We start from the raw sequence: 20425 nt of genomic DNA, 5'->3' as shown, positions 1-20425 counted from the left end.
CGGAGCGCGCCAACAAGTGTGACATGTTAAGTGTGCACACATTCGCGTGCGTGTGCGTGTGTGTGTGTGTGTGTGTGTGTGTGTGTGTGTGTGTGTGTGTGGGAGGGAAGCGAGAGAGCAAGTGCGGCATAAGTGACCTCATTTAAGGACACTAATGGTTGATTTTCATTTCCAGTTTTCTGTATTCCAGTTCCAGCTGTGCTGTCCCACGCTCCACCCCTCCACCCCTCCACCCCTCCACCCCCATTTCTTTTCTTCCCCCGTGTGACACGGCTGCTAGATTCAGCCAAGAGATCTGATTAGTCAAAGATGCCTTCCAACTGTGCTTTCAATTCCTGTAAAACACAGAAAGACATGCTGTTGGCCGTAGCTGTGAGTGGGTAGAGAGGCCATCTCGGAAATTGGAAAGTAGCCACGTCAGCCCTCGGCTCGCCCGGTCTATGTCTATGTGTCCAAGTGCATCTGGGCAAGACTCTTAACCCTTAACCCATTAAGAGACTGAAGCCTTTTCTACAAATGTCTTCTAGATCGCAACAGTTTTCTGATATCAGTGGTGCTCAAACTTTTCCATGTCAAGGACCCCCAAACTTATATGTATAAGTATGTATATATATATTTGGCCGCCGACCCCCATCTCAAAATATTTTGTAAAACACTTTGCGTCTGGGGATCCCCAGAAGCAAAGATTCCGGTAGGAGACTCAATGGAGACTCTTTGAGTGTCCGCCGGTCATCAAATTATTGTTTTAGGAATGCGACAAGAACCAAAAAAATCCCCATGAATTCAAAGCTTCATGGGGTATGTATGTAATGTATAGAAAATAAGTGACTTTTTTTGGGGTGAACTACTCCTTTAAGAATGGTCTTTACTGTGATAATAGGTATGTATGTGTTGCATACACTGTTGGCTTGCTCATGTATGGATAATCACAGTAACGAGCACAATCATCTCACCAGCTGGTGATTGACCCTCCGTCTCTATGTCAAAACAAATCACCACTGGGATGCTATACAGTAAGTAATAACTCAAAATTGTTATTAACAAGTTAACCTGTGTGTGTGTGTCCATCAAGGTGGCAACAGAGAAAGACAACGGTGTTTTGCTGTACAAAGAGGACCACGACCCCCTTGCACTAGAGCTGTACCAGGGCCACATACGACTCATCTATGACATTGCCAGCTACCCACCCACCACCGTCTACAGGTAGGCTAAACGCACACGCACGCACACACACACACACTCCAATGGTCATGCTCTTTCTCTGTCACTAAACATGAAAAGCTCACCTTCACAAACGACAGAAAATAGTCCTCATTCAGCCCCAGGATGCTACATAATAATCTACGCACCCAGCTTCAATAGGAACGGATAAATGTTTTCATGATTGATATTCCTATTAAAATGTTCATGAAACGGTATGTTGTATGACGATGTTGCATGAAAACTCCTGTTTGTCTTTCAGTACTGTCCTATGTTTAAGATCAAATTCCCATAATGGCGTAATAGCAATGGCATACAGTAGCTAAACCAGTGTGTGATCAAGTACCCATTTGAGTCTTGAACTTTTTGTCGTAGAACCTACCTACTAAGGGATATAGATGACTTATTTTTCAGTCCATTAGTATACAGTATGTTATTTTGTTTGAATTGTATTCAAATGAAAGTACCCACTTCATCCCAAGGGAAATCCAGCATGCAAGGTGCGCCCACGTCACAACTTACATGAAGGAATGTGGGGATTTGTGAATCCAGGGAGGGAGAGACAGAGAGAACAGGAGAGATGATCAGTTAAGAGAAAGAAAGAGAGAAAGAGAGAGAGAGAGAGAGAGAGACTGAGAAAGACTCAGACAGTGGGCAGAAAGAGTCAGAACAAGGGATGGAAAAAGAAAAGAAAGAGGAAAGGGAAAAGAGGGAGAAATAAGGGACAGCACTATCGTTTTCACTTCTCTCTCTCTTTGTGGTTTTCCTTGCATACTGACGTCAAGCTGTGTGGATTTGGCTTGGCTCTCTCCTTTTGTCTCTGGTGGGCAAGGGAGGGGAAAGGTACACACTTGTGTGTATATGCGTGCGTGCGTGCGTGCGTGCGTGCGTGCGTGCGTGCGTGCGTGCGTGCGTGCGTGCGTGCGTGCGTGTGTGTGTGTGTATGTGTATGCAGATGTGCAGAGAGAAGGGCAGCATGAGAATAGAATTCTGATAACCAATAAGATAACCATGAGCTGAGACAAGAAAAGATACAACGGGCACAGGAATGAGTCACAGGGCAGGAATCCATGTCTCGCTCGCCAAACAACAGTTACAGAAGACGTTTGTACAGTATGTTTCCTCTTAAAGAGTTAGGAAACAACTAAATTAGGTACAGTCGTAACTGGGGGGACGGACAAAAACAACATCTCAATCAAGTCTTTTTTGTTTGTAACAGTAAAATGTAGCAGAAATACACAGTCAGATCCAGACAGTTGATTTAACTCAACAATTAAATTATTTTACTGTAATGGTAAAACGTTTTTACACTCCCGAGTTAAATTCTACATTTTACTGCATGCGTATGTTATTGTCTGTTTTCAGTTGGCACATGTATGAAATATCCCATCAACAGTAACATGAATAGGATCCCTATACTGTAGCTGGCATACAATTATTTCATGTCCTTTTTTTCAATGCAGTATATCGTGTTTCCATGGTAATAAACGTAATGTTTTGTGTAGTTGTTGCACAGACACAGATATCAGAATCAGAGGCAGCAGGCATACAGTAATGTAGCGTTTAACCCAATAAAACCTGAGGTTGATTCGACAAATGCCTTCTAAATCAGTCAATGGGTTGAAAGAAAAAACAAAACAAAAGAGAAAACTATGACCTTAAGTGGAATGTGAGCTGGCACCCAGAAACACTGACACTGGGTGAAAATGAAGAGCCAAACTGAGGACAAGAGGAGGAGAGCTGAGATGGAAGAGTGAAGCCATGGAAAAGATGTGCTGAACCACAATACAGAGGAGGGTAGACACAGTGAGGGTGAGAGAATGGGTTGAAAAGGTTAGAAAAGGAGAAAGGGGACAAACGGATCAACTACTGTAATAGACAGACAGACAGTGGAAAAGGTACTCACATTTGTTACTTAAGTGAAAGTATCAATACGGCAATGTAGAAATACAACATTTACTTGAGTAAAAGTACAAGAATATTGGTATAAAAATGTACTTAAAGTATCAAAAGTAAAAGTACACATTGTACAGAATGTTAGCCTGGGTGCCAGCCTGCTTCGCTACGTTCGGCGGATTTGTTTTTCTCTCTGCGCTTCTCAGTCTGTAATGCCTCCTATCTCCAGGAGGCGGGACACAGCAGCCAAGGTTCGAAACCTACCGTGGCTTCTGATTGGTCTGTGGTGCGGGGCGGGACAAAAAAAACGGTGTGATCGTTTTGATTCGTCATTCGTTTGAACAACATCTATCAGCAACGACGTTGCCTAACGTAACATATGTAGTTCCAGTGTAGTTCTACAAGACGAGTCAATCGGGGGCATTCCAGACTGAGAAGCGCAGAGAGAAAAAATAATCCGCCGAACGTAGCGAAGCAGGCTGGCACCCAGGCTAACAGAATGTCCCATTTCACAAGTTCAAAGTGTATTAAAAATATTTTGAAAATAGCCGATCTACAAGCTCACAATGCGTCGCGATGCGACGCATTGTGAGCTTGTAGATCTGCTATTTTCAAATGGCTGAAAGATATAAGTGGTTGGTGTGTTTTGCACTAATATTCAAAATCTACAAAGTAACTAGTGACTAAAGTTTTCAAATAATTGTAGTGGAGTAAAAGTACAATATTTGCCTCTGAGATGTAGTGGAGTAGAAGTAAAAGTATTGGAAATGGTAAAGTAAAAATTCCTCAAAAGTGTATCCTTAAGTACAGTACTTAAGTAAATGTTACTTTCCACCACTGCAGACAGATCAATTAATAGACCAACCAACAGACAGACAGACATGAATGAAACAGCATGGGGGTGTGATGATGAAACCATGAACGGGTCTGAACGCAGGGTCTTTTTTTTTTTGCCCGTGAAACAAAACAAAAGCGCAGGAGGATAAAATGGGTGGATGGAGTCGGCTGAAAGAAAAGACACCAGACACGGGTGAGTGGCAGGGTGGATGAGAGAGGAGCGAGGGATGATGGAGGGGATTGAGTGAAAGTGAGGAGGACGAGGGGGGGGGGGGCGGGGAAGTGAAGGAGGGAAAAGTCAAAACCACAGGGTGAGTCAGGGAATTATCCCTGTCTGGTTCTGTTAGATTGACATGGACCACGCCTGACAGAGAGAGAGAGAGAGAGAGAGAGAGAGAGAGAGAGAGAGAGAGAGAGAGCGAGAGAAAGGGAAGGATGGAGGGAGAGAGGGAGAAAGGGAGGGGGAGAGAAGAATAGCGAGAGGGAAATTGAGTTTGAGGGAGATAAAGAGAGAGGGGAAGAGTAGGATCGAGAGAGACAGAGAGAGGGGAGGGAGCTCGAGAGGGAGGTAAGGGAGGAATGGAAAAAGGGGAATAAAATGGGAAGACAAAGAGAGAGGGGGAAGTGAGAGAGACAGAGAAAGAGGGGGGAGAGAGGGAGAGAAGGAGAAAACGAGAGAGAAAGTGAGAGAGAGATTGCGAGCGCCAAACCATTCCTATAAAGCCAGCGCTAAGTACTAAGTAAACACTGTCTCTGTGTTATGTTTAACATGTGCCAAACTGGAACCAGAGTATAGGCCTGTCTCCTAGAACCGGGGCTTGCTTGAACACACACTTCCCATGGACCCCCCCCCCCTCTCTCTCTCATGTGCCCATCTTTCTGCTGCCAACGCGTGGTCTTATCTGCCCTCATTTGGGAAAATACGTAGTGCATGTCTTTTTAACCCATCCGATCCGGGAACGCATCTGCGTGTAACCACTTAAACCATTATTTCATACTTTGACTATTCAAAAATGGTAGATATACAAGCTCACTCGGTGCCGCGCTATGAGCTTGTAGATCTGCTATTTTAGAAACATCTTGAAAATGTGTGCAAATCTTTGAATTTATATATTTTTTTCTAGCAACTTTTTTTTACTCAAATCTTTTCTTCTGGGGGTCCCTGGAACAACATATTTTGAGATTGGGGGGGATTCGACGACCAAATACATATAATGTTGGGGAGTCCTTGACATGAAAAAGTTTGAGCACCACTGATATAGAAACATAGGTTTTTCAGAAAACTGTTAGGATTTAGAAGACATTAACCGATTAATACGTGGAACGCATCTGTGTCACTTTAGATTTCTTTGGCTATTCAAAAATAGCAGATATACAAGCTCATAGCGCGGCACCGAGTGCCGCGCTATGAGCTCGTAGATCTGCTATTTTTGAAAAATCTTGAACTTTTTTTTCCTTTTTTTTTCAAAAACTGTTAGGATTTAGAAAACATTTTTAAGAATCGCCTCAGGTCTTAATGGGTTAAGTAGAATCGGCCTCAGGTCTTAATGGGTTAAACACTGCAAGCTCATGTGCAGAATTAGTGGCACATGATGGCGCTGGCTGGCTACAAACAGACACACACCAGCTCCTACAAAGAAACCAGGGTTTGTAGATCTAAAGCCCAGAGACCAGGGTCAGCACCTGGGATGTTTGTAAATCAACCCTGGATGGATGAGGTGTGAGGGAGTGAAAAAGATACCATAACAAGAGAAGGGGAGGAAAAGCGAGTGAGAGTGAAAACAGGAGCGAGAGAAAGAGAAGAGTAGAGGCTGGAGGAGAGACAGAGAGAGAGCAGGGTGAGTCAGTGAAGAGAGGGATGAAGACGAAGAAGAAGACAGAGATAGAAGGAGAGATGAGAGCTATACAAGACCCTCACTGTGACCTCATTAGCAACAGATCAAAGTGTTTATACATGCACGTGTGTGTGTGTGTGTGTGTGTGTGTGTGTGTGTGTGTGTGTGTGTGTGTGTGTGTGTGTGTGTGTGTGTGTGTGTGTGTGTGTGTGTGTGTGTGTGCGTGTGCGCGTGTGCGTGTGTGTGTTGGTTACTAATGTGGTGCCCTTTATTAAATGCCACATTAATCCTTCCATCGGGTCAAACAGGCAGAGAGGAGGGGAAAGGATAGATAGATGGAGGGAGGGATGGATGTATAGAGAATGAGGAATATACAGATGGAGAAGGGCATGAGGAAGGAGAGCCAAAAGGAAAGATGGAATGAAAATAGAGAAGAGAGGGAGGAGAGAGATGGGTGGATGGGATAGAATGAGAGTGAAGGAAGGAAAGGTAGAGAGATTGGGAGAGAGAGAGAGAGATGGATGGAGATTAAGGGAGGGAGGGAAGACCCGATGCATAGATTGTATTTAGAAGAGATAGATGAAGGATGGAACGATGGATCTAGGATTTTATGGGTGAGGTGATGCTGACCCATGGAGAGCGGAGGGAAAATAGGGATGAAAAGAGAGAGCAGCTACAAGTAGAGAGAGAGAGAGAGAGAGAGAGAGAGAGAGAGAGAGAGAGCGAAAGGGATGCAGATGATTGTCAGGAAAGGTTATGAAAATACGAGTACAAAGTTGTGGAAATGGCTTAGAATCCATTAACCATCGTATGAATCAAACAATGGGCTCAAAAAGCCAAAACCGTTGCATTCCTTCCAGTGCTACTACTCTCAATCAACCACCAGCCGCGTACGTCAGCGGTGACTAACTGTTCACTTGCTTGAAAAATCTTTCCCATCATCTCTCTATTCTATTATTCTATTCTCTGTACGTTCCGCTGACCTGGGGTAGGGAAACTGAACAGAAATGACTTTGTTCAGGCAGCGCAGCTGGATCTGGGCCCGGGGCACCGTGGGATACTGACAGCAAGTACCCTTCAAGACAAAATAGTGACTTCCACCACTGCACTTAATGAGAAAATTATCACTGTTCTGTCATAAAGCAGTGTTCATAAAAATGGTTTCACCTGGACTTACTTTCTCCAACAGTGTTCGTCACAGTTGGAGATGGAGTAGTTGAAGCCAGCCCTATACAGAGTTACAGCTGGTGGGACATTTCTTTCAGGATCTTATATTCAGACAGTAGGAGGCTATAGGAGCTAATCTCAGCCTCTATTCCATTGGTTCTCAAAGTGGGGTACGGGGACCCCCGGGGGTACTTGAGGCGGTTCCAGGGGGTCCCCAGCTAAATGATGGACAGGAACCAGATGGACCCTTATGGGTGACCTGTAACTCTGAGAGTGTACAAATGGAACCAAATGGACCCTAACGGGTCCATTTGGTTCCATTTGTACACTCTCAGAGTTAAATTAAAATTGATTTTACGATATGAATTGGGGTCCCAGAGATATAAATGCCATTAAATGGGGGTCCGTAGCCTGGGGGTCCGTAGCCTGGGGGTCCTTGAAATTAAAATGGTTGAGAATCACTGCTAGAGCCGTAAAAATCTTCTCTTATGGGGGTCTCTGGCTTCTCTTTTCAAATGGGGGTCGGCGGGTTAATAAGTGTCAATTTGGGGGTCCTTGACATGAAAAAGTTTGTGAACCACTGCTCTATTCTACTCTATACTCCCACTGCAACATTGGGCAGCATTTATCAGGACGATGTATTAGGAACAGTGTAATGGTGACAAACTGGGTACCGCACCGGCCATTTTCCACTGGCTGGCGCCACTATCTGTTGTATTATAGATAGGGTGACATCACCTGGCACCAAAACTAGCCTACAGCAGATGGCCGGTTCAGTAGCTTGCTTGCTTGACACCACCAGAGATGTCAAGCTCCACACAGATTTGGGGTTGGGGTTTGGTCACCCTTTAATATCAGTGCACGTTCAACACAAACACTGGAACTGATCCTATCTAACTGCTAGCACATGTTGCTATAGCTTAGCTTAACCTTTGCTTCGTAACTAAATTAATTCAGTGTAAGGGTGCCTCATGTCATACTACGCATGAACAAACACTTAATGTGAGGATATTGTTAAAAAGAAGTGTGAATCCTTAGAAAAAAGAAAAAAAAGGTGATATGGCATTCAATCATGGACATTGTCATGGCTAGCATTTGTTCTTAGATGTTGGTATATATTCATGATATAGTATCATGGGTTTGAGTGCCGTATCACTTTAGATACTGTATGCTTGGTTGAAGAAAAACCTGAGGAGTAGCAGTAGAAGAATAAAATGTTAAAGAGCAATAACTTGAGCGGGTAAACAAGTCTGTTGCAGCCCAGCTGCCTGCTCAGCAGCACCCAATTGAGGTTACCACGGTGATACAGGGCTGAAATAGCTGTCTGGTAAACATCAATTTAACCAGATTGGACTGGTAAACACACGCATACTCAGTCAAACGCATACACAGATACAAGCACGCACACACAGAGACAGACCCATACAACATACACTCTCTCACAAACACAGACACACACCATATACTTCTGGTTTAGGAAACCTTGTAAGTAAACGATAGCAGTGACCAATTAGATTTAAGAGCGTAAGCAGATCTGTGTGGTTGTTCCCAACCTGAATAGCTTTTACTCTCACAGATAAAGTCAACGAACGCTAATTATTTCTGAGTTTGTGTTGTATAGAAGGCGGTTTTAGGTATTTGAGAGGTTTTTAGGAGAGAAAAACTGTGTGTGTGTGTGTGTGTGTGTGTGTGTGTGTGTGTGTGTGTGTGTGTGTGTGTGTGCCTGCGTGTATCTGCGGGTGCACAGACTATTTGATTTTGGACTGACAGGAAATTGACTTCCCCTGCGGGCTTGGGTGAACAGGACGAGAGAGAGAGAGAGAGAGAGAGAGAGAGAGAGAGAGAGAGAGAGAGAGAGAGAGAGAGAGAGAGAGAGAGAGAGAGAGAGAGAGAGAGAGGCAGAGTGGTTGAAATCTGCAACGGCTCTGTGTTTGTTTTTATTGAATTCCATAATGGGCCACTTTTAGCTAATACACAGGGCCAACCCAGCCAACTTCAAAGAACCTCACGCACGCACACGCACACACACACACACACACACACACACACACACACACACACGTTCAGACACAGAGACATACATTCACTCTCACAGACACACACACAAACACCGTACTGTAGGTATGCACATGCACAGTGCACACGCCACAGTAAAATATCAGTCAAGGTTCTGGAGAAAGTCCACTTGTCAAAACACTGATGAAGCCTGATATTGGAAAACATCACAAACACACACTCAATGGTTATATACTGCCACCCTGTGGTGATTTTGTACCATAGTGGTGTCATAGATCTGTGTGTGTGTGTGTGTGTGTGTGTGTGTGTGTGTGTGTGTGTGTGTGTGTGTGTGTGTGTGTGTGTGTGTGTGTGTGTGTGTGTGTGTGTGTGTGTGTGTGTGTGTGTGTGTGTGTGTGTGTGTGTGTGTGTGTGTGTGTATGGGGGGGGGGGGGGGGGGGGGTCAGATCCTGTATTCACTTAGTATCCAGTACACAGTATTCACTTAGTATCCACATAGTATTCACTATGATGAATGGAACACTGTTGCTCCCAAAACAACATTTCTAATGATAAAGTTGTGATATTCATCGGGCTGCATCAGTTCAATGGGTTCTTCATCAGGCTGTATTAATCCACTTGGACCTTCATCAGATAAGATTGGATCCGTTCACTGGGATCTTCATTAGGGTTGTGTCAGTTCCCAGCTCAAATACATTTCAAGATGCCCTCAGCCCGAGTCGAGCTGTACTCGCTCGCCAATTCTTTTAACTCGACACTCGATAATGTAGCGTGTAATGTATGAGGGGGGGAAAAGAACAGGAGTTGAGGTGGGAAAAGAAAGAAGGAACAAAGCAGAGGAAAGAAAAGTGTAGAATACCACCTGAGGCAATTTAACACTTCCTCAAGCCAAACTGTCCTGACGAATCACCCGTCAACTCAATGGAGAGGAGGAGGGAAGAGGAAGCAGCCAAAGAGGGAATAACGGGGGAATAAGAGGATGGGAGCAGAGTAACATCATATCGGGACGATTATAACAGGCCTGCTTCAAACCGTTATTGAATTAGAAGGCTTCTAATGTGAACCATGTATTTGTCTGCATTGTGTCACAGATAAAGTAAGAGTTGTGTTGGTTTTTCTTTGGTAAGCAGAAACACGTGGAGAAAGAAGCATGACAGTGACTTCTGTTGCTTTTGTTTTTTGTATTAATTTGTTTATTATATAATTGGCCACCTGGTAAGGAAGACATTAGACTTCTGGTCTTCAAGCAGGGCTACTCTGCTACAAGACACATACACTACAGTAGGTATTGTGCCTATGTCAATAGTTATTCAAATGAATTAAGACAGCTGAAAAGTCTTCTATTCTTGCTGTACTTCTGCCTCTGAAATGATTGATTGGATGTATGAATAAACAAATGAAATGAAGGGAAAATTACAGTGTAGTAAATTATGAAAAATTAATAAGCACAGGGTCTGGAGAGAGAGAGAGAGGGAGGCCCTAAAAAGCCCTGACCTATGGGTCTTTGCTGTGTCACACACAAACCCAATAGACAACATCCCTGTTATTACTGTTTACACTGCTCTTGCTTTTGCTCGCTCAGCATTTTCTATATCGCCGACAATGGACCGCCTCCAGAACTCACAACCAACATTTCAATTGGCTGTTAGCATAACATCACTTGTAACCTAAAATGTACTATAAACAGTTGTCAATCAAAGCAGGACTCCGGGCTCCTTAGCTCGTTAGCCAATAAGAGGCCAGGGACACAGGGAAAGCTTTGTCCTTATGTTTAACTCTGAGGTCTAGAGGAGACCACCAACGGGAAGAGAGTGGATTCACGCGTTTCTTTGTGTTTTTCTTATGTTTCGCTTGTTTTCTCCGGGAAGAGTAAGGACCAGGGTGAACGGAGGCACAGTCAACTTTACCACCCCACTGTCTCTCTCTCTTTTCCTTCGCTTTCTCTTCCTCTCTCGTCTCTTTCTCTCTCTCTCTCTCTCGGCCATGCCAAACCACTGTCTCTACAGCTGCCTGTCTCTTCTCCAGCAAAAACCACTTAGTAGGGAATCTCAGAGAAACACACACACACACACACACACACACACACACACACACACACACACACACACACACACACACACACACACACACACACACACACACACACACACACACACACACACACACACACACACACACACACACACACACACACACACACACACACGCTCCTCTCAGGGTCAGGCTAGGTCCAAAGGGTCATGACCTCTGTCTCACTGTTTCCCTCCTCTTCAGAATAAACATTATTTCCTTGGAAACATCACATACTGTAACAGTGCCCCATCCTCCAGCAGAGTTTTTGTTTTAAACCCATCCAGTCTGTTGGGGGTGTACAATATTCAATACTGTGAAAGACGGTAACATATGGTAACAAATACGGTGATATTCAATATTATCGACCAAAGCCTAGATCCAGGTTTGTCAAAGACCACCAGAGACTGGCAGCCCTGTCTCTTTTTGGCGTCCTCCTGACCCCTGAATTCTGTGTGTGAAAGATGAGTAGTTATTCTAGCTTGTGCTTTATCTTGGAACAAAAGGAAAAAAGTAGAACGTGGAAAAGTTGGGAGTTTGCTTTGGGTCGGACGATTTACAGTCTGCTCCACAATGCAGAATTGAATGGTATTAAAGAAAACAGCAGTGCTAATCATCTATACTTCAATTTCTCTACGTGTGTGTGCGTGTGTGTGTGTGTGTGTGTGTGTGTGTGTGTGTGTGTGTGTGTGTGTGTGTGTGTGTGTGTGTGTGTGTGTGTGTGTGTTGGCAGTGTGGAGACTGTGAACGACGGTATGTTCCACTCGGTGGAGCTTCTTATTCAGAACCACTCTCTGAGTCTGGTGGTGGACCATGGCGCCCCCAAGAGTCTGGGCAAGCTACCACGGCAGCCTTCTGTCGATCACAACACGCAACTTTACATAGGAGGTACGTGAACAAACACACACACACACACACACACACATACTGTATATACTGTACACACCTATAGGAGGAAGAATTTAGCACAGCGAGCGCATACAAGAATAATGCACGCATCAACACACATCCACACTTATGCCGGATATACTGATGTATGCGTCGTGCACCGACGATAGCAGACCTACAAGCTCACAAAGTGCTGCGTTGTAGATATGCTATTTTCGGTGAGTGACACCCACGTGCAACTACCATAAGTATACCTTAAGTATTCATTCCTTTTGTTTCCTACTTTCACTACTCTCCCTTCACTCTCTCCTCTCAGGAGTGCCGTCCCAGGTGGTGGCGTCGGGCCTGCGTCTCAGCCAGGAGCGCTCCCCTCCCCCCTCCCCCGCCCAGGCCTTCAGCGGCTGCATTCACAACGTCCGCATCAACGGCGAGCTCCAGGACCTGGCCTCCCGGGGGACCACACTGCAGGGCGCCGCCCAGGGCAAGGTACAGTAAGGAGAACCCACAGAAGTAGAAAGACAAGAGAGATAAGAGAGTTGAAGGGAGAGAAAGAGAGAGAGAGAGAGAGAGAGAGTATGGGAGGGAGAGAATGAAAGCAACAGAGCAGTAATTCCCAACCTGTGGGCCGGGGTGCCACCCATGGGCCACGAGGATATTGCAAGTGGGCCCCCAAATAATTGGCAAATCACTAAGATTTCAATCATAATATAACATTAATATTACAAAAATATTGTAAAAACAAAAAGAACTTCCATTGCCATAGAGATGAGTAGAGAAAGTGATATGGAGACAGAGAGGCCCACACCACTGATCACCGGGTGTTGTATAAACATGGACAAACAGTTCAACAGCAGTTCATATGTCTGAGAAACAATATTTTGACACGGACCACAGAAGAAAGGGGTTTTACAATCCAGCCTATATGCAAATTAAGCTGTCAGTTGGTTGCTATTGCCATTTTTCACTCTGAAACTATTACGCCATTAAATATTCAGCAGCTACCACATCTCATCTGGATAGAGCTGCACCAGCTGTCTTTAAAGACCCGCTCTCCCCACAAAAGTCATATTTTTTGTTTGGTTAATGACTTTTTGAAGTTTAACCATGAAGATCTTGGTAGTTTCTTGTTTCTCCAAAACACAAACCTTGCACAAACAGTTCAAATTTCTTGTTTTTTATGCCAAATTCTAGAAGGTAGCATCCCTAACTGGAACACAGGGTTTCCTGAAAGGTTTCATGCCTGAAGAAGGTCATCAGTGACTGAAACGTTGCTTCTCTCTAAATAAATGTGCTCCTGTACCGTGCAGTTTGGCAGTGTGCGGGAATATTCTTTTATCATTGACATTTCCTGAAAAGTAAAAGTGACAAACAAGGTTTCTGCCCGAATGCTTGTATGTATTTCAGCGACCAATCAATATTAACCCCCTGCTTGGCTTGTGCTCCTACAGGCTGAGGGCATCCTACCAGGGTGCCACTCGTGCAGTGTGTGCGCTCAGGGTGCCTGTCGGCAGGGAGGGGACACAGGGGTGACCTGTGAGTGCCCGCCAGGCTACACCGGGGCCCTGTGTGACCAGAAGACGGCGCCAAGCCCCTGTCAGAACAGCAGGTATGACGGGGAAAATGCAGCAGTACAGTACAGCATACATACGTGCCGCTAATGTGTGTACACATGCATAGTAACACGTACACTATTATGCAAACAAATGTCTGCAGATGCACATTATTGATACACACAAATATCTCATAATGACCATAATCTCTATCTCCATAATACCACAAAGATGTGTATCTTAACCCATTAAGGCCTGAGGTTCCGATTCTACAAAATGTCTTCTAAATCCTAAAATGTTGCTCTATCAGTGGTTCTCAAACTTTTTCATGTCAAGGACCTCCAAAATGTATTTGTCCGCCGACCCCCATCTGAAAATGTTTTGTTCCAGGGACCCCCAGAAGCAAAGATTTGAGTAAAAAAAATGTTTGCTTTAAAAATATACATATATTCAAAGATTTGCAAACTTTTTCACGATTTAAAAAAAATAGCAGATCTACAAGCTCATAGCGCGGCACTCGGTGCCGCGCTATGAGCTTGTAGATCTGCTATTTTTGAATAGCCAAAGTATAAAATAATGGTTTAAGTGGTTTCACAGATGCATTCCCGGTTTTAATGGGCTAACACTACACACGTGCACACACTTCCTGTAACGACTGTCCCGTTGTCTCCCAGGTGTGCCCATGGCCTGTGTGTGCCTAAGGGCCAGTCTTATAGCTGCCACTGTGCAGAGGGCTTCCAGGGCCAGTACTGTGACCGACGACAGGAGCCCCCGGCCTGCAGGGGGCACCACTGCGGCCGCGGAGAGTGTCGCGTCTCAGAGGCAGGAAAGCCGGTCTGTCACTGTCAGCCCGGCTACACCGGACAGAGCTGTGAGACTGGTAAGAGAGAGAGAGAGAGAGAGAGAGAGAGAGAGAGAGAGAGAGGGGAGAAAGTGATGGTACAGAAATAGAGAGGTGGGGAGGAGAAGTAGCCTGGTAAACCCTCCCTCCGGAAATCTCATTTCCATTTGATTCCAGGAGTGAGTCTGGCATGATCGCCCATTGTGGGGGTTTCTAGTGGAATTACCAGCTAACCGAATGGGACCGAGCGAGTGCAGCCGACAAAAATGGAACGATCCGCCATTGTTTTTGTGGCCAGTTACACTTTTTACTTTCAGTTTTAAAACGCTCTCAAACTTCTTTTTTGAGGCACGGAATTTACTTTTAAGATATCGTTTGGATAGAATTTAGTTGTTTAACTTCATATATGTGGTCAATTAATCATGACAGAGCCTATTTAAAAATAAAAATTTAGAGAACCGGGAGGGGCGGGCAGTGCCACGCATGTATCCGAATAAGGCAACCTATTTTGGAAGGAGAGAGAGAGAGGAGGGCAGGGAGGTCAAGAGAAGCGCAGGGGCGGATATTTGCACTAGGCATACCAAGCACTTGCTTGGAGCCCCAAGGCAGGGGAGGCCCCACCTCCCCCCTTTTTTTTTTTTTTCTTAATACAATTTTCTTTTCTTCGCATTTTCGCGCGCGCAAAATAGGCCCCGAACCAGAGCTTTGCTTGGAGCCCCTAACTTCTTAAATCCGCCCCTGAGAGAAGGAGACAGAGGGATGCAGAGATAGAGAGAGGGGGAAAGGATGTACAGTAGTATACTGTGTGTCGGGTGGGGAATAGACAGACAGGGTCCAGCAAAGAGGCAAACATTGTGAATGTCTGAATGATGCATGTGTGATGATGCAAGACCAAGATGTATTTGACATGATTTAGAACACAGGTGTTAACAAAGAGGCAAAGGAACAAGGGTGTAAAATTGATCTCTGTAAATGTACACATGAAGACTAACAGTCAGCATTACATTAAATACCTGTGCCTCTACCCTCTGTCCAATTTTCTCCTGCCTCCTTCCCCTCTCCTCTCCCTCTCCTGCCTCCTTGCCCTCCCCTCTTCCTCGTCATCCTCCCCCTCTCCCTTTCCTCTTCCTCTCCCTGCCGTGCCTCTCACAGAGTTGACGTGCCAGGGCGAGATGGTGAGGGAGCAGCTGAAGCGCCACCATCCGTTGAAGACGTGTACGTCCACCACGAAGGTCCCGCGCATGGACTGCCAACGCTCCTGCCAGGCCGCCGGCACCACTACCGGGTCGACCCCGGGCACGTGCTGCGGCCCCACCAAGAGCCGGAAGAGGAAGGTGGCGTTCCGCTGCACCGACGGCACCTCGTACTCTGAGGAGATGGAGACCGCGCTGGAGTGCGGCTGCGCCAAGTGCCCCTCGTTGTAACACCACCCAACACCGTCAAAATCTTTAAAAAAAAACAGCAACCATGACGACACTACCACCACTGAGGATGGCGGCCATTTTGTGTTTGTTTCTTTTGGGGTCGTTTTATCGCCAACACCCGCCACCGTTTTCTGATGTTCACGGCACCACCATTTTGGGATTCTTTTATTTTTTCACGTTAATGACAACACCATTTATGGGATTCTTTTGCACGTGTCCAAATTTTGTGGCTTTTTTTTTTTCTTTCACAATTTGATTTGACCGCCTACGATTTGCCACCAGGAGAAACTGCAAACAAAAGCCGAGAAAGGGACCTGTGACTGTGTGTGTGTTTGTGCGTGTGCGTGAGTGTGTGCGTGTGTTTTTGACAAGAGAGAAAATATATTGTAACATATAAGTGAGGAAAAAAAGCATAGAACTTATTTTTATTATGGGATTTTTCTAAAAGATGAAAAAAAGGACTGATGACTTTTGTTCAGTTTTAATGTGTTGATTATATTATGTGTCATATATGAGAAGTTATTTTGTACCTTGTAAGAAGAAAAAGTACACAACAAAATAGATTAACATTCCTAAAAAAGTATATGAATTTATATGTATGTATAAATCTATATAAATATTTACCCTAACCCGATGAATTTTATATTTTCTAACTGTATTTGCATGATGTGTATGTGAGTGTTGATGAGAGGGAGGCTTCGGACACTGAGAGTGGAGGATTATCATTTTAAATGGCCGCCAAGGCGGGAAGGGAGCGGTGCTGCAAGCTCTCTCTTTTGTCATCGGAAAAAGAACAAATGTTGGCAGTCTTTTTGTCCTCCCAGCTGGAGGCTAAAAAAAAAGGAACTATGTGCCTTGATAACCTGCTATGTAATCTAATGGACACCATCCTCACATGCGTTTCTCTTAGAAGAAATCACAGACTCTTTCCACAGAGGTGAATTGACAGGTCATGCTAAGGTTGTGCCATAGGAAGCCATGCATACATTGCTGTATTTTGCTTGTTTCTTTTTTTTCTTTTTTGCTATTACACACCAGACGTGGGCCCAAATGGGCTATGATTCAAATTTTGGACAGATAGGGTACTTTCATCATGTTTGAATGCGTGTCAGAGAAAGTGTATTCCAACACTAAACGGCAGGTAAGGGTAAAACCAACGGCTGAGCCCAACATAAACTTAATAGGTCTTGGGAATCAATATCACATTAAGCGACTGGTCTATTGTTGAGGCGCCAGTGGTAGTGTGGATGTAAAACGAAGGGCTACAAGCCATACCAAGCCACCAAAATGGTGGATCTCTTAATTCAGCGTGATGGCAGGTTCCCAAGCTCACCAGCAAGAATATTCCCATTCAAATCAACATGTTTGGACTTTGGACTTAATACTAAAATCTCTCCTTTTGGTGTGTATAGTTTAGAGGTTGTTGCCAATATCACTAAGCCAAGGTTTATGTGGAAGGTAATACAGTAAATGGCTTCACAGTAGAATGTGACCAGAACGTTTTAAGATAATTCATGTTTGCCTGTATGTGATTCACTCTAACCAGTATTACTTTGTCGTGCATCCACAGTCAGATCAAATAAGATAAAAATGATATGTCAGCGCATCAAACTGGTAGCCATTTTAGGAGATCTTCACTGTGCATTTATCAGCACATACAGTCACCCTGCCATAGTAACACAGACAAAAGTCCAGAATTTTATACTGTAAAACCAAGCTTTCCTTCAAGAACAAAGTTCTGGCGTTTGTCAACCAACTGCCAGACCATTCATTGTAAACCACTGTAAAGAGAGGGCAACATCAGTACTTTCTCAAAGTCTTATCATCTGTTAACAAGTCATGACCTGGGGTGAAAGTGTTGCTGAATCGCCATGGCTCTCAACTCGTCCATACTGTAGGTATCTAACACTAGGAACAATAACAGCAAAAGACAATAATCTAGCTACTACTGTATTTTTAAACACACATTGTTGCTTTGTTTACTACTGGGTGCGGGTGCCAGGCATTGTGACACACTTGCAGTTACTTCAGATTTTATTTACAGCTTCATTCTTCAGGTGTTTATGGTTTGAGATGCTTATCAGGATTATACTGCCTTTTTTGACAGTTTCACCTATCCACTGCGCCCCCCCCCCCCCCTTTCCTGGATTAATTCCTCCCTCTCTATCCTTATTCCATTCAACCTACGTTCAACACTTATTTCCTTCCCTTCTTTTCTTCTCCCCCCCCCCCCTTTCTTATTTTTCCTCCATTCCCTCTTTTGGTCCTTGCTTTCTTCCATCTTTTCTTCCATAAAATCTTCATCATAATCCTAAACTTCATCTTTATTTTAATATCATCTTTCGTCTACTTTTTCTTCCTCCCCAATAAATCACTCCTTACTGGTATTGAATTCCTGTGTGAACAGAAAAATACCGTACAACATCCCTGTATGAGATGCCTTATTCATAAACCCATGATAATAATAAGTCCGAAATATATACAGATTTTTCGCATTCTCCATGGCCATAGGTGAAAAACGTGAATATGTGATCATGGATACATATGTTGAATGTTGAAATTAAACTACCATTGAAACTAAAGTGTGCTCACTGGTCTTGAGTTGCTCCTGAATACAGTTCTTAAATGAATGAATTTGATTTAATGAATGAATTAATGTATGCATTTATAAAATGACGACATCATTTCAGATAATGAGTCAAACATTTTAACTTTCAATTTTAAACATTTTCTTTTGCTTATCTTTTTACTGTTCTGTTTTTTGTTTTTGGTAAGAAAGTCTTTTTGTTTGGGTATTTAGAAAACGAGCTGTGTGTACGTACGTGCACATGCACGCCTACAGTATGTGCGTCTGGTCACATTTGTGACAGACTGACCACGCTGGCTGGCTATTCAGCAGGCAAAAACAGACTCACACAAATTTGCCCCCATAAACTTTACTGTGAAAAGTTAGTCTAAACATTGTCCAGCCTATTCTGTCGCTACCATTTTATTTTGTATTTATTTCCCCTTAAAAATTCAAAGTGACCGAACTGCCATCTGGGGGATTTAACGTGGAGAGTATCGTTTTCCTCCCGGATCACACGGTCCGCGAGTTGTAATATTACTCCTCCTATACCAAACCTTAAACTATATTAAATACATGTTTATTCAGATATTATGCCAGCTCAGTGGCCTTGTGGTTAGAGTGTCCGCCCTGAGACTGTGAAGTCGGGGTCCAATCCCCGGTCGGGTCATACCAAAGAATCTATAAATGGGACCCGATGCCTCCCTGCTTGGCACTCAGCATCAAGGGTTGGATTGGGGGCAAGTCCCTGCGCCATACTAGCGGCATGTCCAGGGGGTGTACTTGTGCATCAAGCTGCCCTATGGGCCTCAGGGCTCGGCAAGGCTTACTTACTTTGCTCTGGTGTGTTGCTCTGGTGTGTTTTTATGCCTCTGCAAAATCTTGCAATGACAACAGCTTGTAAATCAACGCAAATTAGTTGATAGAGTAAGGCTGGCAAATAATCCGATTTTCAATAACAACAGACCAGGATTGAAAAATGATTTGATTTGACCAATATTACAACAATTTTGTTATCCTCGAGGAGTTTTCAGTGGAAACATATTCCATCTGTAGGATTTATGTTAGTTAGAAATAAGGCTATATTCTGGGCCAGATCTGACTAGTTATGATATGACCTGATCTGGCCTCAATCAGACTCTCTCCAATTCATCCAGGACGCCCGTCTTCGTGGGCAGGATTTATGTTGGGTTGAAATCAGGTGATATTCTATGCCGTGCTTGCTGGGCAGAGGTCATGTTTGCCATCCCCTTACGGTAAGAGGATGGCAAACATGACCTCTGAAGCATGATTTATACTTCGTCGTATGACGGTAAAAGGCGGTGAGAGTCTTACCATCATGCCAGTAACAACAACACTAAGATGAGCAAAGGCCAAGGCCAGCTTGGTCATCTGATCAGCTCCAACTCACATCGTTGTGCCAATAAAGGTCAAGGAACCGAAGTTCAACCCCAATCCTATAAATAACTCAAATTCACTGTTGCATTTCACAGATCACACCGTTAATCACCCAATTATGATCAATAAGCTCAAAGCAATAGGCTTTGATGACACGTCGGTGAAATGGATGAGATCCTACCTGGAAGGGAGGGAGCAAGTGGTGGAAGTAAACGGCACCCAGTCCCCTCCCCTCCCAGTGACTTGTGGTGTTCCTCAAGGAAGCATACTAGGACCACTACTGTTCCTGATATATGTGAATGATATGTCTTCAGCTTGCGACTGCAAACTGTTCCTGTTCGCAGATGACTCGGCTCTGCTGGTCTCGGACAGGGACAGGCTGCAGGTTGAGAAAACTCTCAGCACTGAACTCAACAAGATCTGCATCTGGCTCTCCGACAACAAACTCTCATTACACCTGGGTAAAACTGAATCCATCCTCTTTGGGTCCAACCCTAACCTTAGAAAGGCTGAGAGTTTCACGATCAAAGTGGGTGAAAATGTTATCACAAAAAAGGAGGAAATTACCTACCTGGGTTCCATCTTGGAGGCAAACCTCTCAGGTGACAAAAACGCTGAAAAGACGATCAAAAAGGTCAACAAAATAACACGGAGGATGTGGAGGCTTGTTCGTAAAGTCAGTAAGAATACTCTGAAGATTCTTGTAGGGGCCCTCATACAAGGTCATTATGATTATG

At 44.2% G+C, this 20425-nt stretch overlaps 1 protein-coding gene across 1 annotated transcript in view; it reads left to right on the top strand.

The window, feature by feature from the left end:
• The window catches only part of slit3 (slit homolog 3), a 280042-nt gene extending 261736 nt beyond the window's left edge, over positions 1–18306 (top strand). The window contains exons 33-38 of the mRNA XM_084041902.1: positions 1073–1203; positions 11755–11909; positions 12226–12395; positions 13358–13515; positions 14134–14339; positions 15453–18306. Of these exons, the coding sequence (XP_083898028.1) occupies positions 1073–1203; positions 11755–11909; positions 12226–12395; positions 13358–13515; positions 14134–14339; positions 15453–15724 (1092 nt within the window). The 3' untranslated portion in view covers positions 15725–18306. The remainder of the gene's footprint in view (positions 1–1072; positions 1204–11754; positions 11910–12225; positions 12396–13357; positions 13516–14133; positions 14340–15452) is intronic.
• The last annotated feature ends 2119 nt before the right edge of the window (positions 18307–20425 follow it).

Source organism: Gymnoscopelus microlampas, assembly GCF_963454915.1.
Source record: "Gymnoscopelus microlampas genome assembly, chromosome: 18".
Classification (NCBI taxonomy): Eukaryota; Metazoa; Chordata; class Actinopteri; order Myctophiformes; family Myctophidae; genus Gymnoscopelus; species Gymnoscopelus microlampas.
The sequence above is the reverse complement of the archived record's forward strand: the minus strand, read 5'-3'. Positions and strand labels throughout refer to the sequence as shown.